Source organism: Lacerta agilis, chromosome 13, assembly GCF_009819535.1.
Source record: "Lacerta agilis isolate rLacAgi1 chromosome 13, rLacAgi1.pri, whole genome shotgun sequence".
In the NCBI taxonomy this organism is placed as follows: Eukaryota; Metazoa; Chordata; class Lepidosauria; order Squamata; family Lacertidae; genus Lacerta; species Lacerta agilis.
Window position 1 is genome coordinate 46749868 of NC_046324.1, and position 19556 is coordinate 46769423.

At 45.5% G+C, this 19556-nt stretch overlaps 1 protein-coding gene across 3 annotated transcripts in view; it reads left to right on the forward strand.

The window, feature by feature from the left end:
• PEMT (phosphatidylethanolamine N-methyltransferase) overlaps positions 1-19556 on the forward strand; it is a 113695-nt gene that overhangs the window by 67258 nt on the left and 26881 nt on the right. For all 3 annotated transcript variants that reach the window (XM_033167826.1, XM_033167824.1, XM_033167825.1), the window contains one exon: positions 1979-2124. In XM_033167826.1, the coding sequence (XP_033023717.1) occupies positions 1979-2124 (146 nt within the window). The remainder of the gene's footprint in view (positions 1-1978; positions 2125-19556) is intronic.

The following is a 19556-nucleotide window of genomic DNA, read 5'->3' on the forward strand; positions in this document are numbered from 1 at the left end:
TGTTGGCCAAAGATGATGTGGGGCCAGGAACGAACCCTGTGGCCTTCCCATATATTGCTGCCATCGTCCCTAACCATTGGACATGCTGGCTGCGGCTGATAGGAGTTGGAGTCCAACGGCATCTGGAGGTTTCTCATCTCTGCTGAAAAGCTCAAAGCACCATGGAGTTTTCTTGGGGAATTTCAGGAATCTCTGTGGGGCTGACTCAACATTGTGCTCTAGATGGATATGAAGCCCTTATATCGAATGAAGCTAGAGCTGAAAATACTTCCCATCTTGGTTTAAAATATATATATATATTTATTGGTTTTCTATTTAGTAATATACAGTCACATCATTATTATCCACTTTACCTTTCTGGCTCCTTAGAGCCTATCAACTTCCTTCCCTCCCACCTCATGGCTTTCAAAATTAACCTTTGTATCATTGCATTTTGTACGTTTTACAATTCTAATTACACTCATCACAAAATACATCAAAATTAAAATGGTTATAGAAGGGGAGAAAATTTCTCATTACAAGTCTTCGGACAAGCCCGCTGGGAAGGGCGGGGTATAAATAACAATTATTATTATTATTATTATTATTATTATTATTATTATTATTTGCTTACAATAATCATTCAAATACAGTATGCCCAATAAAAAGGCTTCTGGGTTGTTTTTTTAAACAAAAGTATTTTTAAGCATTTTCTTTAACTCATTATATATCATTTCCCAGAAAGCCTTTACCTCTTTGCAAGTCCACCACATGTGGTAGAAGATACCTTCCTTTTCTTTACATTTCCAGCATTCATTCGTTCTTATACAAAAAATGCTTCCCATCTTGTAATCAGTACAACCACACTGTAAAGTAGAGCAATACTATTAGTGGTTTGGTGTATTCCTTATTTAATGCGTTTTGCTAACATTGTTTGCTACTATTTATGGGGCTGGTGTGACATTTTTGTTTCTCCGTAAGTTGCATGTCACATGAAATATTAAAGTATTCCATCACCACACCCTCATTTTACCCCACTATGGTATTACGTATGTACATATATTTTTCCTTTAATATAAGCCGCTTGGAGACTTTTGGGCGACGAGCAACTAATAAGATAGATGCAGTTGCAATTGAATTTGTTCAGCCCCCATTGCAAATCAGGTTTCTTATCAAAATTTACAGACTTTCAGCTACTTGCAATGAGCAAATCCAACAAGAGCAATTGAAATACCTCAACACAACGGACGCTTTAAGTGGCTCCCCCAAATTCAGCTGAAAATGCAACTTGGGGTTTGAATAATTTCCATTGCAATTGTAAATATCCCCATTTTTGCAGAAAGGGAAAACTGAGGCTGAGAGAGAGAGTTGCCCAAGGTGGTCTGAGGAGTTTGTGGCAGAGGCGAGAGTCAAATGGGGAATTCCGCACTTTGTGTGTTTATCTCCAGCTAGTATGCTGCACTGGCCATGCTGTCAGGTCCACGGGCCCAGAGGGGAGGGCTCCAAACTTGCTGAATGCCACGCCCCAGTCTTTGCCCAATATGCCTTGGTAAGCAGAGAAAAGGGAACCAGGTGGCGCTGTGGGTTAAACCACAGAGTCTAGGGCTTGCCGATCAGAAGGTCGGCGGTTCGAATCCCTGCCACGGGGTGAGCTCCCGTTGCTCGGTCCCAGCTCCTGCCCATCTAGCACTTCGAAAGCACGTCAAAATGCAAGTAGATAAATAGGGACCGCTCCGGCGGGAAGGTAAACAGCGTTTCCGTGCGCTGCTCTGGTTCACCAGAAGCGGCTTAGTCATTCTGGCCACATGACCCGGAAGCTGTCTGCGGACAAACGCTGGCTCCCTCGGCCTATAGAGCGAGATGAGCGCCGCAACCCCAGAGTCGGACACGACTGGACCTGATGGTCAGGGGCCCCTTTACCTTTACCTTTAAGCAGAGAGAGAGCAGGGAATGAGACAAGATAACAGGAACCTCTGGTCTTCTTCTCCTTTCCTTGCAGTTTCACAGAAGCCATGAAGAGCCAGCCCAAACTGGAGGCCCTGGATTCTCTCTTTGGGCACTACACCAGTGTAGCCCTGATGTCCATAGGCATCGTGTTTGTCACTTCCAGCTCCCTGGCGCTGGGATTCATTGGAACATTCTTGGGTAAGGCTAAAGGTCACTTTGCTAGACTGCGTGTTTATTTATTTGTTGCTTGTTCCTTCCATATATCCGTTTCCATTCCCAAACTGTGATGCAAGGCAGCCTACGACATTTTTATTTTTATTGAAATCACTTCTATATTTGAGCCTACGGCATTTAAAAAACATCCGTTATCAAATGCAGAACGATGAAAACAAACGAGTTGGAAACAATAATTAAAATACGTCCCGGTGCAAACGTCAACAGACATAAATCTGACACCATTAAGTTAGAGATGCGTTAACAGAAGGTCGGCGGTTCGAATCCCCGCAACGGGGTGAGCTCCTGTTGCTTGGTCCCTGCTTCTGCCAACCTAGCAGTTTGAAAGCACGTCAAAGTGCAAGTAGATAAATAGGTAAACGGCGGGAAGGTATCTGGCAGGAAGGTAAATGGCGTTTCCGTGCGCTGCTCTGGTTCGCCAGAAGCGGCTTAGTCATGCTGGCCACATGACCCGGAAGCTGTACGCCGGCTCCCTCGGCCTGTAAAGCGAGATGAGCGCCGCAACCCCAGAGTCGGACACGACTGGACCTAATGGTCAGGGGTCCCTTTACCTTTAGCTCAGTTGATAAGAGTGAGAGACTCTTAATCTCAAGATCGTGGGTTCGAGCCTCACGTTGGGCGAAAGTTTCCTGCATTGCAAGGCAGTTGGACTAGATGACCCCTTGTGGCCCCTTCTAACTCTGCAATTCTATGCTTGTTGGATCATGAATGTCTTCACCCGTCAGTGGAAGAACAGCAAGGAGGGAGCCAAGATGGCTTCTATAGCAAGGGAGATCCAAAGTTGTCAGGGGGCAGCCACCAAGAAGGCCCTCTCCTGTGTCCCCAACAAGAGGTCCTGTGAGGGTAGCAGGACCAGGTGAAGGCCCTCCCCAGAAGATCTCAAAACCCAGGCAGGTTCATGTGTGGGAATATGGTCTTTCAGATAACTTGGACCTAAACTGTGAAGGTAGCTTTAGGTAGCACTTTCTCCAGCGACTAATCCCTTAATCTAGAGGCCGCTTCCAAACAATGGAGCTAGACTTTGCCTGTGATCTATCACTCCACAGGTAAAACTACACAATTACAGGGGTTGTATACGGCTTGTTGTTTTGTTTCTCATGGAGTTTGTGACTGTTATCTTATTAACTTGATTTGTAATCCACCTTCCAATGCAGGGATTCTCAAGGTGAAGAACAACAGTAAAAGGATGGGTGGGAGGGAGAGACGAAAAATAAACACAACTGTATTGATAAATCCAAGCACAGTTAGCAGCAAAGGAAGAAGTAACGGTAGAATGTCCCCTTGTGCCTCAACAAGCTTAAATGTGAAAGTAGAGCAAACTGTGTGTGTGTGTGTGTGTGTCTCCTTATTTCCAAGTGTTCAGCGGTGCCAGTTTCAGACTACTTTGTGGACTCTGGGGGCAATCTGTGGGCATGTTAGACATTAAGTTAGAGACATTAAGTTAGAGACATTAAGTTAGAGAGGGCTTTGTTAGACATTAAGTTAGAACAACCTTGCCAACAAAGGTTCGTATAGTTAAAGCTATGGTTTTCCCAGTAGTAATGTATGGAAGTGAGAGCTGGACCATAAAGAAGACTGATCGCTGAAGAATTGATGCTTTTGAATTATGGTGCTGGAGGAGACTCTTGAGAGTCCCATGGACTGCAAGAAGATCAAACTTATCCATCCTTAAAGGAATCAGCCCTGAGTGCTCACTGGAAGGACAGATCCTGAAGTTGAGGCTCCAGTACTTTGGCCACCTCATGAGAAGAGAAGACTCCCTGGAAAAGACCCTGGTGTTGGGAAAGAAGGAGGGCACAAGGAGAAGGGGACGACAGAGGATGAGATGGTTGGACAGTGTTCTCAAAGTGACTGGCATGAGTTTGGCCAAACTGCGGGAGGCAGTGGAGGATAGGGGTGCCTGGCGTGCTCTGGTCTATTGGGTTACGAAGAGTCAGACACGACTGAGCGACTGAACAACAACAAATTAGAGAGAATGATAGAACACACATTAACAACTATTATTGTGGTGTGTGATTTCCGTGCCAGAATGGGAGGTAGTAATATTGTTATGGCAGAAATAATTGGTTTGTTGAATGAAGACTTGGAGGAGATATCTCCCAGAATATCGAAAGGTAACAAGGCACAAGGAGAAGGGGACGACAGAGGATGAGATGGTTCGACAGTGTTCTCAAAGCTACCAAGATGAGTCTGACCAAACTGCAGGAGGCAGTGGAAGACAGGAGTGGCTGGCGTGCTCTGGTCCATGGGGTCACGAAGAGTCAGACACGACTAAACGACAACAAAACTACATCAGTAGTGATTAAGCCAATCAACAAAGTTAATTGGGGACGATGCAGAAATCAAGAAAAGCAAAACAAAGCCAACTTCATTTTTTGCATGTTGTTAGAGCAGAAATACAGGGATAGAATTGTAGAGTTGGAAGGGTCTACAATCTTGTCCAACTCCCTGCACTGCAGGAATCTCAACTAAAGCATCCATGGCAGAGGACCATCCAACCTCTGCTTAAAAACCTCCAAGGAAGGAGAGTCCACAACCTCCCAGGGGAGACCATTCCAATGCTGAACAGCTCTTACCACAAGAAAGTTAATCCTGGTATTTAGTCGGAATCTCCTTTCTTGTAACTTGAAGCCATTGGTTCGAGTCTTCCCCACCACCTCCTAATCATTTTTATTTGTCCCGCCACCCCCTGTGTTAAGCCCCTAAGCTGATAGTGGACTGGAGTGAGGGAGGAGCAGCAAATTAAAACAACATGAGCACCCTTGCCTTCCACTGGTTGGTTGTTCCCTACAAAGGCCTCTATTCTGATCCTATTCATTCCTCTGGAGAGGTGATACCCCAAGCACGGGGAGATCGATACTTCCTTGTTCCCCCTTATCTGTGGGATGGCGAGGCAAGTCAGCACTTCGTAGAGAGATCTGGGTGTGGGTTCAGGACCATGGATAGTTCTCCTGCAAATGCGACCGAAAGAGGACCAGTGTTGTCTTCTGGGTCCTTGATGGTAATGACGTTTTGAGCTTCTTGTGTCTGCCTCGATCCCCTGAGAAGTCTGGACTAAAATGTCAGAGCCGGCTGGCAGAGGTATCTCCTCGGGGTTCGCGGGTGAGTAGGTGGGCTCTGATGCACGCACACACCCTCACAGCAGGGATGGCAGGGCATGAATCTCTCCTTGAGGAGGCATAGCAGCTCTCTGGGCTCATGTCATCCTGTGGGACAGTGGTTGGAGTGCCATTCTAGGGCCTGGGAGACCGGGGTTCAAATCCCCCACCCAACCGTGAAGTTCACTAGGTGACTTTGGAAGCCAGTCTTAGCCTCTCAGCCTAGGGTTGTTGTGGGGATTAAATGAAGGTGAGCCATGCATGTCACCTTGAAGAAAAGGTGAGATATAAATGCAATTAATTTAAATCATCACCACCACACCAAGCATCACCACCATGGATTTGGGAGCCCATAATTGTCAGAAAATATGCATTTCCTCCCCCAAGCTGTGCTGTAGACCCTGTGTCCCCACCCACCCCCGTCCTCTTACCAGTGGACTTCATTTTGCATTGCACTCTCCCAACAGAAACAAAAAAAAATCCTCATCTCACTTGTTGCTGGGACAGGAGATGCTTCAGTATGATCCTTGATCCAGCACAGTGGTACCTTGGTTTAAGAACAGCTTAGTTTATGAACAACTTGGATTAAGAACGCTGCAAACCCGGAAGTAGGTGTTTTGGTTTGTGGCCTTTGCCTTAATGAGTGTGTTCCATTTGGAAATTGAGCCCCCCGCTGCTATGGGAAAGCACGCCTTGGTTTAAGAACGCTTTGGTTTAAAAATGGGCTTCCGGAACAGATTAAGTTCATAAACCAAGGTAAAGGGTAAAGGGGCCCCCAGACCGTTAGGTCCAGTCGTGTCCGACTCTGGGGTTGCGACGCTCATCTCTCTCTATAGGCCGAGGGAGCCGGCGTTTGTCTGCAGACAGCTTCCAGGTCATGTGGCCAGCATGACTAAGCCGCTTCTGGCGAAACCAGAGCGGCGCACAGAAACGCCGTTTACCTTCCCGACAGAGCGGTACCTATTTATCTACTTGCAATTTGACGTGCTTTCGAACTGCTAGGTTGGCAGGAGCAGGGACTGAGCAATGGGAGCTCACCCCATCGCGGGGATTCGAACCGCCAACCTTCTGATTGGCAAGCACTAGGCTCTGTGGTTTAGACCACAGCACCACCCGTGTCCCAAACCAAGGTACCACTGTATATATAATATTAGCAGGGGAGTGGCCTTATTTCTCCACCCCGACACATGAAAATCCACTGGGGGAAACCTACTCAGCCACACTGCCAAACAAACACTTCCAAGGACAACTCATTGCCTGGTTTGACAACAACAACAACAACAACAACAACAACAACAACAACAATAATAATAATAATAATAATTCCCCAGGGCTACAGAGGAGGAGTCAGATTTCCGGTTGCTATTTTGAAGGCGTGTAACAATATCTTCCTGCCAGTTTCCCTTCTCCCAGGACAGTCTTTTCTATTCTGGGCATCAGATTCCAAAAGTGGTTGCAAGGGAACACATCTAACCAGTCCCAGACACACAGGCAGGATTTGATCCGAGACAGAGCTCAACCTCCTTGATTTGTCCCGGACCTTTTCAGCAGTTGTGCTGCCATGAGACTGTACTTTATTTGAAGCCACCGGGGCTAGAACCAGGCTCCTCCCTAGGAGGTAAAGCTGAGTTTGGGAGCCTGTGGCCCTTCAGATGTTGTTGGGCTTCAACTTCCATAAGCCTCAGCTATCATGGCCAATGGTCGGGGGGGGGGGGATTTGAGTCTTGGGAGCCACAGGTACCCAGTCCCTGCAGTAAACAGGTCCCCGTAATGGGACTGGCTCTGCCCATCCGAGCTGGCCATTGGCTCTCCTAAACAGGAAGTGGTGCTTAACAGTTTCCTGTTCAAGAGGTGGGACTTTGCCCGGAGAATGATTCTCTTTCCTGGCTTTGCCTCTTGGCTTGTTTTCTAGCTCCTGCTTATCTCTGTCGCTGCCTTTGAGGCATCCCTCCTTCTGCCCCATAACATGTGGGGTGGGGATTGGGGTACCCCTTCCTAGACACCATGCTGTGCTCCTTTGTAGCGGAGATCAACAAAGGCTTTCCTGCCACTCAGCATCCAAGATCTCCTTGGTTCCATCTGAAATCCTTCTTCGTTCTTGGAAAGGAGGTCATAGGTTGGTGGGGGGGGGGGTTAACCCCCTTTGAAAAACATCCTTTCTTTCAAGCACGCAGATTTATGTAGGTCCGGTTGCATAAATTCCCATATTTTTCTTTAAGCCTCTGGCAGGTTTAACCCCTTTGCCCCCCTTTGCAGATCAGCTTTTGTATATTGCTAGCTTTTCTTTATCCTTCTGCCTTCCTTCCTTCCCACCCCACACCATGAAACCACCTCACTCATCTCTTCTACCACCAACATTCAGATTGTAAGCTTCCTGGGGCAGAGACCTGTCATTGTGGAATGGGGTTTCCTTACATTACATGACAGCTCTACATTAATGGAAACGGAGGCTTGGGCCTTTTAAATGAACCCACCTGCAGGCAAGCATTTCAAATTGTGAAGATGTGTTTTCCATTTATTTTAATACACAACGGGGGGCCGTGACAAACAGGAGAGGAATCACCTTTCTTACCGCCTCCCCTCCCAACTTCTGAGAGCCAGCAGTTGCTGGGCGAAAAATTGGGGTCGGCGCCATCTTAAAGGGAGCATAGCGGGGTCTTCAGCTTGCTTGCGGAAGGTCTGATTCATCGCAGCCAAAATGACTTAACGTGGGTGTCATTTCCGCTGAAACTCGAAAACAGGTGAGTCAGGATGAGCCAAAGGTGTGACCTCTTCTGATACAGCATCACCTTCTCTCGGGGCTTTTTCTTGACGCCGAAGATGCTCATAAGCACAGCCTTTGCAGAAAGGGTGAGGAGGGGAGAGGCATGTTCTCCGCCCGCAACAACCACATGGCACCTGGTTTGCAGGGCATGTCAATGGCGTAGCTGGATTTGTTGTTGGGGGGGGAGTTGTCCTGCTATGCCTCGTTGCAGGACGATTAAGCATGTGCGGAAGCAGCTCAGAGGAAGATGCTCAGGAACATAGGAAAGCTGCCTTAAGTGGAGTCGGAGCCTTGGTCCATGTACAGTCGTACCTCGGGTTACTTATGCTCCAGTTTGCGTACTTTTCGGGTTATGAACTCCGCTAAACCGGAAGCGCAACCCAATGCATGCGATTTGCGCATGCGCAGAGCGTTTTTCGGGGTTTTTCAGTCTATGAATTGTTTGGGTTACGTCCTTTTCGGGTTACGTACTGTAACCCGGAACGGATTAAGTACGTAACCTGGGGTACCACTCTAGCTCAGTATTGTCTGCACTGACAGGCAGCAGATTTTCAGAGTTTTAGGCAAGGAGCGTTCTGACTCCTGCCCCGGGATTGAACTTGGAACCTTCTGATTGCAAAGCGCATGCTCTACCACTGAGCTTCCTTTAAAATATACCAAAGCCCGTAAACCAGCTCATGTCAAAAGCCTCCCAGAGGGCTTGTGGTTAATGAGGGGCGCCAGAGTGGGCAGGGAGGGGAGCTCTGTTTCAAATGTGGGTCTGTGTCAGGGCGCAGGTCAGCACGAAGAAGCAGGCTTCGTTGTCAGTGAAGTTATTTCTTTATTCAAGGAAACGGCATGCAAATCGGCAACACTTCCCAGTAGGTCTTGCCCAGTGCTTTTTTTCTGGGGGGGGGGACGCAGGGGTGCGCATACTCTTAAACATTTTGTGAATCTAACGAGAGAAGAAACTAGTTGTTTTTTTAAAATAGTTTCTTCTCTAGCACGGTGAATCGTCAGTGTGTGAAGCAGTGTGGAATGTGTGGAGCTAATGCATGTTCCTTGTGTTGTTGTTCAGTCGTTCAGTCGTGTCCGACTCTTCGTGACCCCATGGACCAGAGCACGCCAGGCACCCCTATCCTCCACTGCCTCCCGCAGTTTGGCCAAACTCATGCCAGTCGCTTCGAGAACACTGTCCAACCATCTCATCCTCTGTCGTCCCCTTCTCCTTGAGCCCTCCATCTTTGTTCTTTGTACTTTTGTCCATTTACTGTATTTATTTTTCCCGTTTCGAACTATAAAATGGTAATTTTCTTGAGTCAAAATGAGAGTACCCCTAAACATTTTTTTAAGGAAAAAAAGCACTGGTCTTGCCCCTATAGAGCAGTTGCCAGGACTGACGGTCCCTGCCTTCCACGCTTTCTAAGGCTCCTCTTCTCCCAGATGTTTCCCAAGCAGTCTCAAACTGCACCTGTGCACCTCTGGTCTCTGTTCTGCTCTCATGCATGTTCCTGGGAGACCCCCAAGTTTCCTCAGCTGCCTCTTGACCTGAGCAGTGAGTGTTTGAGGGAAATGAAGTGCTTCAGTGAGGGTAGAAGAAGAAGAAGAAGGAGTTTGGATTTGATATCCCGCTTTATCACTACCCGAAGGAGTCTCAAAGCGGCTAACATTCTCCTTTCCCTTCCTCCCCCACAACAAACACTCTGTGAGGTGAGTGGGGCTGAGAGACTTCAGAGAAGTGTGACTAGCCCAAGGTCACCCAGCAGCTGCATGTGGAGGAGCGGAGACACGAACCCAGTTCACCAGATTATGAGTCTACCGCTCCTAACCACTACACCACACTGGCTTTTCACATGTACTAGCAGTACATGTGAAAAGGATCTAGGGGTCTTGGACCACAAGCTGAACATGAGTCATCAGTGTGATGCAGCAGCAAAGCTAATGCTCTCCTAGGCTGCATCAACAGAAGTATAGTGTCCACTACACCAAACTGGCTCTCTTTTTTGTGTATACTGTATAATTTTTAATGAGTTTTCTGTTTTGCAATTTAAAATACCCACTTTACATCCTTAAGATATCAGTGACTTCCCTTCTTCTCTTCCCGTGGTTCATTTTGCATATCTTATATCCCTGCATATTTTTCAAAAACTATACCATTCAGCATTCCATTATTGCATCCATCAGAAGAAGAAGATATCTTTATTCGGCAATAAGCCCACAACAGGAGTAAAATAAAATAAAATAAAATAAAATACATTCAGATTACAAAAGCAAACACATTATGAACATCGGCACAGCAATTAAAAGACAAATGCACCCAGTCTCCTCAATTTTACAGGTAAAATGATGACAATAATATTACAAGGCCATTTACTGTAAGCTGGAATTATTGAATAATATAATATCAATATTCTTGGAGTTCCATGGCGTCTTTTATATGAGATAACTGAAATCAAGAATCTAGCAACCTGTAATGTTCTTTGGGGAATTGCATCTTGCAACAAGCAAGCCAATTGTGTTTCAGAAGGATTATCAGCAATTTCCAAAATATCTGGGTTCAAAATTCTGGTCTTGGGTAAGATATATAATGGGCATTTAAATAATATGTGATCGAGCGACTCTATTGATTTGTTATCGCACGCACATAAGACTGAAATTTTGCCATTTGAAAACCTATGGCTCATAACATTTGATGGAAACGCGTTAAATCCTGCTTTAGCAAAAGCAAATCTATGTGATGCTACAGATAAAGTAGGCAAATATGATGGAATCTGGAAGGTTGGCATAATGCCTAGGTTCAATGGGGAACAAGTCCCGCATCCATCAAAACTTGTTTGCACTGTTGAATTTATCTTAATGCCGCCAGCGTTTTCAACTGTACAGTTATTTTCCATACGCTCAATCAATGCTTTCCAATCTTCTTTAAACATATGTTCTCATTGCTCTCTTATTCTATATGTTAAACCTGCGAGTTGTGCATATTCTGTCAACTTAAGTTGCCATTCTTCATTAGTTGGGACCTCACTCATTTTCCATTTAGGGGCTAACAAAACATGGGCCGCAACAGGGGCATACATAAATAACCTTTTTGACACCTGGGAATTTCAGTCTGAATTATCCCCAACAGAAAGGACTCTGGGGTTGTTTTTTTTTGGGGGGGGAAAGTACTTTAAAACATTTTTTTTCAATTCATTGTGGATCATTTCCCAATACTCTTTTAAACTTTTACAAGTCCACCACATATGAAAGAACTTTCCCTCCACCTCTTTGCATCTCCAGCCCTTCTCTGATTCAGTCTTAAACATTTTAGCAAACCTACTCTGAGTTTAATACCATCTGTGAATCATTTTCAGGTAGTTCTTAAATTTCAAGTTTTTTCCCCAGAGGTTAAACTCTATATTGTGTCCTATATCTATTGTCCGGTGTGTCCTTGAGGCTTTAACAAGCTCGTCTTTTGTTTCCCAGTCTAATAACAAATTATACATTTTAGACAAAAGTTTCTCTTTATTTTGTAGTAGTTCTTTTTCGAATTGCATTGGGTACCAAACTATCTCAGGTGGTTAGAGGCCTCGCACCAGGGCTACCAATGTGGTGCCAGAAGTGTTGGGACTCCCAAATCCCATCTGCCCCAGCCAGCATGGCCAGTGGTCATCTCCCTGTTGGCCACCCTTGACTTATTCAATGCCTGCCACAGCCCTGGGCTGATAGGAAGACCTACAGCTATTTTTAAAAATGCCTGGCTCGTGTTTCAAGATGGCTCTGCTCTGCCTCTGTAGCTGCAGGCAGAAATGCTCTAGAATACCTGTTTCTGGAAACCACAGAAAGTCAGATGTGTGGAAAGTCAATCCATGAGGGTTTCTGGAAAGAGTGAATAATGGAAAACCCGAGAGACAATGCAGAAACTCCACATTCTAAAAACCGTATGCCAGAGATTCCCTCTTTCATAACACTAGTGAAAGATACTCGGAGTCCAGTGTGACTTTCATGCTCTTTATTCAGCTCATAGTAGTGAGGAATGTAGTTCCCCCAAAACGTTTGCTTTATATACACTATTTACACAATGGGCCCCACGTGATTGGCTAATTCCGGGATACTCCTGTATGCCAATCAGAGTGCGGATTCACTTCCACCTGGAGCTGGATTGGGTGGCTCCTGCAGACCAATCAGACTGCTGCAATCTCAATCCTATTGTTCTAGGACCAATCAGACTGCTGCAGTTTGGATCCTATTCAACTCAGTACATAACAACTAGAATCCGTGGGGATCCAGTGAAGCAGAATGTTGGAAGAATCGGGGCAGATTAAAAAACCCAGTGTTAACCAGAGGCAGCAGTGGCCACTGATTTAGAAGAAGAAGAAGAAGAAGAAGAGGAGGAGGAGGAGGAGGAGGAGTTTGGATTTGATATCCCACTTTATCACTACCCAAAGGAGTCTCAAAGCGGCTAACATTCTCCTTTCCCTTCCTCCCCCACAACAAACACTCTGTGAAGTGAGTGGGGCTGAGAGACTTCAGAGAAGTGTGACTAGCCCAAGGTCACCCAGCAGCTGCATGTGGAGGAGTGGGGAAGCGAACCCGGTTCACCAGATTAGGAGTCTACCGCTCTTAACCACTACACCACACTGGCTCTTGAATAGATGGCCTTGAAGTGGCTTAGACAAATTCATGGAAGAGAGGGCTGTTGATGGCAACTAGCCCCAGCAGTTACTTTCTTCCCATCGCAGCTGGAGGCAGCAATGCTTCTGAATACCAGTTGCTGGAAACCCCAGGAAGGAAGGAAGAATGATCTTGTGTTCAGAGCCTGCTTGTGGGTTTCTTGTAGGCACCTGGTTGGCCACTGTAAGAACAGGATGCTGGACTAGATGGGCCACTGCCCTCACCCGGCAGGCTCTCCTTGCGTTCTTAAAATGTGTCCCTCTCATCTCCTCAAGAAGAGTGAACTGGAGCCCTACTCGCACATTACTCACATGTAGGGTAAAAAAAGGAGGGCAGTGTAAAGGACCCCTGTACGGTTAAGTCCAGTCAAAGGCGACTATGGGGTCGCAGCGCTCATCTCACTTTCAGGCCGAGGGAGCCGGTGTTTGTCCACAGACGACTTTCTGGGTCATGTGGCCAGCATGACTAAACCACTTCTGGCGCAACGGGACACCGTGACGGAATCCAGAGCGCACGGAAACGCCGTTTATCCCCCTGCCACAGCAGTACCTATTTATCTACTTGCACAGATGTGCTCTCGAACTGCTAGGTTGGCAGCAGCTGGGACAGAGCTCGCTCCGTTGAGGGGATTTGAAACGCCAACCTTCCACGAGGCCACCTTTTTTGCCCTATCCCCCTCCCCTTGCACAAAGACCCCTGGTTGTGCATTGCGCTCCCTTTGGCGACAACCACACTGGAGATAGGAGGAAGGAGAGTCGACGACATAGAGCGAGGCTCAAGGCACAGCCTCCCACCCAACGCAGAGAGGCCCTGCTTAATGGATGGGCAGCACTCAAGGGTCTTTGGGATATGACGGCAGCAGAGACTGCGCAGACACCTGGCTAGGATAACACATGCAATGATGGGGTTTCTGTGCCCGCCGGTTGTTTCTGGAGAGACGGTCCCATCCCCTCTGGCCACTGGCGATGATGGCTGGGGCTGGTGGTAGTTCCCTCACCTGAAGAGCGCCACGTTGGCTACCGCTGTTTCCTAATGAGTCAATTAGAGCTGTCTCTTATATATCTTAGGATTAAAGCACTTAGCAACCGCTAGGCACCGCGGGCTCTTTAATGTAGGCTGAAAGGTTGGAGAGGCACATCGTGAATCACTCTTACTAAACCACTTCTCTGTGGCTTCCCAATTTCCTTCACAGTAGGGGTAGCTCAAGGCCTCAATTTTGCAGCAGTTGGGGATCTTCACTTTGACCTCATGTGGGCCCATTTTCTTTCTTGAGTGCTGGCTAATTTTGTGTGCGCGCTTGAGCCAGTCAGTAGGGCAGCTCACCCCCATTCTCCTCCTCATTGTTCCTCCAACAATTGGGCCCATTGTGACAGGGGCTGGCACTCCCTGAAATCCTACTTTCCAACGCCTAGTTTTCGCCGAGATGCTTGCCCTATTTTCTGCCGTTCCTCTTGGTTAATGTGTTCTTTGAGGGGAGTAATGAGGTTTTCGTGGCAAAGGTGCAGGCAGGAGAGTGTTCTTATGAGTCGCAACCATCTCAGCTCTGTGTTATTAGTATTTATTCCCGCTGTCAACACACACACACAAGAAAAACAACTGACAAAGATTTTGTGGCACTGACTGGAGCAAAACCATCGTGTCCTCTACTTTCCCTTTGCCAAGTTATTAGTAAGAGAGATCGGGAATCAGCTAAGACGCAGCGGGCAACTTAACGGAAAGGTGGAAGGACTTGGTGCCTCCGATTTCCCGAATAGAAAAGTGGTACCAATTTTGTGTGGTCGTTTGCATTAGTATCAATATGGAGAGACCATCATAACCCTTTAGAGACAAGTAGCCTGTATTTCTGGGCCTGAAGAAGGCTTAAATCAGGGTGGGGAGTGGTTTCATGCCTGGAGACCAAATGTGGCCCTCCAGACCTTTCTATGTGGTCCTTGAAACCCTCCCCAGAGCATCTCCCTGACTGACTCTGCTTCACAGTTTGAGTGCCTTTTGTCTGATGGCAAACTCTCTTTTTATTATTAAATCTTTATTACTTTGAATTTTAAAAATAGCAAAATGCAACGAAATTTAATACAAAGCAAGAAAATAAAGAAGAAAGAAAATAGAGAGAAAACATAAAAAACATAATACTATACATTTCATATATGTAAATGCTATATCATATTTACAAACTCACAAAAAAGAACAAAAACTTTACTGAATTAGCTAAAAAAGACTTCCAAATATTTCCATTTACTATATCTCTTCTTTCCTTCATAATGCACAGTCTCAAATTAACTTAATTATTTTTCTACATCCAAACACAATATCATTTCCACCTTTTATTTACAAGAATCACTCAGGTCCTGTATACCTGAAGGAGCGTCTCCACCCCCATCATTCAGCCCGGACACTGAGATCCAGCGCAGAGGGCCTTCTGTCGGTTCCCTCACTGCGAGAAGCAAAACTACAGGGAACCAGGCAGAGGGCCTTCTCGGTAGTGGCGCCCGCCCTGTGGAACGCCCTCCCATCACAGGTCAGGGAAATAAACAACTACCTGACATTCAGAAAAAACCTGAAGGCAGCCCTTTTTAGGGAAGTTTTTAATGTTTGATATTTTTGTATTTGATTTCTGTTGGAAGCCGCCCAGAGTGGCTGGGGAAAGCCAGCCAGATGGGCGGGGTACAAATAATAAATATTATTATTATTATTATTAGTTCTGCCTGGAGATTCTTATTCTTACAAAAAAAATTAAGATATTCTTTAAATATTCTCCATTCTTTATATACATTCTGTTTCGATTGATCTCTTACTCTCCCTGTCATCTTTGCTAGCTGTAGATATTCTATCATTAGGACTTGCCACTCTGCTATTGTAGGTATTGCTTCATTTTTCCAATTTCTTGCCACTAATATTTTGGCTGCTTTTGTTGCATACATGAACAATGTTTTTATATTTTTTCCTATTTCTATTGGCAATATGCCTAGAAGGAGGGTTTCTGGTCTTTTTTTAAAATTAAGTTTAAATATCTTTTTAAATTCATCATAAATATTGTTCCAGAGGTCTCGGATAACTATGCAGTTCCACCACATATGCAAATAAGTCCCCATCTCTTTTTTACATCTCCAGCAGAGAGGTGATCTGTTTTTGTACATTTATGCCAATCTTGCTGGAGTAAGGTGCCATCTATATATCATCTTCATAATATTTTCTCTGAGATTATAGCACGCCATGAACTTGATGTCCTGATAAGAAACTCTGATGAATGTGGTGTGTAGAAACTAGCCTTTTGTACAAACGAAACAGTTTTGCCTCTGGCATGCGGCCCTCAAAAGGTTTCCCAGATGGGAATGTGGCCCTTTGCTTTAGAAGGATTCCCACCCCTGACTTAATTGGTCTGTCAAAGACATTATTCTCTTATTCATTCTCTCTCTTTCTCTCTCTAAATGACTTGGATGAAGGAATGGAAGGGGTGCTCATCAAATTTGCAGATGACACCAAACTGGGAAAAAGAAGAAGAAGAAGAAGAAGAAGAGGAGGAGTTTGGATTTGATATCCCGCTTTATCACTACCCTAAGGAGTCTACAGTACTTTGGCCACCTCATGAGAAGAGATGACTCCCTAGAAAAGACCCTGATGTTGGGAAAGATGGAGGGCACAAGGGGAAGGGGACGACAGAGGATGAGATGGTTGGACAGTGTTCTTGAAGCGACTAGCATGAGTTTGGCCAAACTGTGAGAGGCAGTGAAGGATAGGCGTGCCTGGCGTGCTCTGGTCCATGGGGTCACGAAGAGTCGGACACAACTGAACGACTGAACAACAACAACAACAAGGAGTCTCAAAGCGGCTAACATTCTCCTTTCCCTTCCTTCCCCACAACAAACACTCTGTGAGGTGAGTGGGACTGAGAGACTTCAAAGAAAAACAAAATAAAAAATAAAAAAATCTTTCCGGTAGCACCTTAGAGACCAACTAAGTTTGTTCTTGGTATGAGCTTTCGTGTGCATGCACACTTCTTCAGATACACAAAGAAGTGTGACTAGCCCAAGGTCACCCATGTGGAGGAGCGGAGACGCGAACCCGGTTCACCAGATTATGAATCTACCGCTCTTAACCACTACACCACACTGGCTCACACTGGAAGGGGTATCTAATGCTGCACAAGACAGCATTTAGATTCAAAATGACCGTAACAGATTGGAGAACTGGGCGCAAGCTAACAAAATGAGTTTCAACAGGGACAAATGCAAGGTTACACACAGGAAGAACCAGATGCACAAATATAGGATGGGGGACACCTGGCATACTAGAAGAAGAAGAAGAAGAAGAGTTTGGATTTGATATCCCGCTTTTCACTACCCAAAGGAGTCTCAAAGCGGCTAACATTCTCCTTTCCCTTCCTCCCCCACAACAAACACTCTGTGAGGTGAGTGGGGCTGAGAGACTTCAGAGAAGTGTGACTAGCCCAAGGTCACCCAGCAGCTGCATGTGGAGGAGCGGAGACACGAACCCAGTTCCCCAGATTACGAGTCTACCGCTCTTAACCACTACACCACACTGGCTTTTCACATGTACTAGCAGTACATGTGAAAAGGATCTAGGGGTCTTGGACCACAAGCTGAACATGAGTCATCAGTGTGATGCAGCAGCAAAGCTAATGCTCTCCTAGGCTGCATCAACAGAAGTATAGTGTCCAGATCAAGGGAAGTAATAAAAAGGTAAAGGACCCCTGACAGTTAAGTTCAGTCACGAACGACTCTGGGGTTGCGGCGCTCATCTCGCTTTACTGGCTGAGGGAGCCGGCGTTTGTCTGCAGACAGTTTTTTCGGGTCATGTGGCCAGCATGACTAAGCCGCTTCTGGCGAAACCAGAGCAGCGCACGGAAACGCCATTTAACTTCCCGCCAGAGTGGTACCTATTTATCTACTTGCACTTTGACGTGCTTTCAAACTGCTAGGTTGGCAGGAGCTGGGACCGAGCAACAGGAGCTCACCCCATCGTGGGGATTCGAACCGCCAACCTTCTGATCGGCAAGCCCTAGGCTCTGTGGTTTAGACCACAGCGCCACTCTATTATGCCTTGGTCAGATCACACCTGGAATACTGTGTCCAATTCTGGGCACCAGAATTTAAGAAGGATGTTGACAAGCTGGAAGGTGTGCAGAGGAAACCAAGCCTTTTGAGGAATGGTTGATGGTATGTTTAGCCTGGTAAGGAGGAGTCTAAGAGGAAATACGATACTGTAGTCATCTTCAAATATCTCAGGGGCTGCCAAATGGAAGAGGAAGCAAGCTGGTTTTCTCCTGCTCCGAAGGTCTTATCTTACTATACTAGGGATTATATACTGTAGCTATATATGAAATTTCATGCATATCGGTTAATATCTTGACCCTCCTCCACCAAAATAGCTGTTCACTTGGCTGTTTTCCTATGTCGTGGAGGCTGAAATTTCACTTCAGAGAACACTTTACTGTTCCCAACCTTAACCCTGTGGAAAGCCATCTAATTAGACTTTAATTTGATTTTGAGATTTTTTTAGAAGGTAATTTAATTATTGTTTGATTTTATACCAATGTTATGTATCTGATGTTAGCCACCCTGAGCCCGACTTCGGCCGGGGAGGGCGGGATGTAAATAAAAGTTTTTTATTATTATTACTTGTTATTATTCCTTTGTAAGAAAATATGAAATAACGTAAAACAATTTTTGCGGGGGGGGGGGGAATCAATGGGGGGGTTGACAAGAAATTTTCCGCACCGGGTACCACCTGACCTTCCCATGCCTGGGGGGGAGGGGGGTTGACAAAAAATTTTTTTGCCCCCGGTTACCAATTTACCTTGCTACGTCCCTTCCAACTCTATGATTTTATGATTCTCCTTCCTCCCTCCCTCCTTTGTAAATGAAGGCTTTCCCAGTAGATCAAAACCAGAAACCTTGAACCAAAGTTGGCACCTCATGTGGTGTAGAAACAAATGGTCTGACAAGCCGTTTCTCTCAATCCTATCTGGCAGCGTATCTCAAGAGAAGGCCTCAAGCATTCTCACAAAATGACCAAGCATACCGGTATATTCACAATAGGAGCACATAGAGGCGTAAGGCCCCCAATAGCCATCTTGGCCACCAGCCATTGATATAGCCAAATCCTCTGCGAATTTGCCTAATCGTCTTTCAAAGCCATTCAAGTTGTTGACCGTCTCTGCCTCCAGTGGAAGGGAGTTCCATTGTTTAATGCTGTGCTGCAAGAAGAAGTCCTTTCATTTTCCCTGTCCCAAATCTTTCGGCGTTCAGCTTTGTTGGGCGCACACGAGTTCTGCTGGGAGAGGGAGCAAAGTGTCTGTCTATCCACTTTCTTTTTCATTTTTTTATAATAATATTTATTAAAATTTTACTAAAAACATACAAAAAGACAACACAACTACAATAACAAACATAACAAAAACAACCACTTATACATTTCTAAAACTAATATTCCTTCCTCACATCATAGTGGGACTTCCTCCTTTCTCCTCCTCCTGCATCCCTTGTAAATACCTTTTTTGTAACTTCCAAAATTTCCTACAATTCTATTCTATTCTCCAATAACAAAAATCATTAATATTTTATCTCTCTTAATCTATATTATACCATTGCCTAAATAATTGCTCATATGTCATTTCTCAATCCTAGTCATCCTCTATCTTAATCATTTATCTTCTATTCTACAACCTAACATACTCAAATTATATCTAGCTTTCAATCATACAATGATTTTTTAAATACAGTTTAAAATTTTTCAATTCTTTTCCCACTGCGTCGTCCCTCTGGTCACGGAGTTCCCCAGTCATTTCTGCGAGCTCCATATACTCCATCGTTTTCATCTGCCATTCTTCTATCGTTGGTAATTCTTCTGTCTTCCAGTCCACTTTCTTTTTCAAAACATACAGA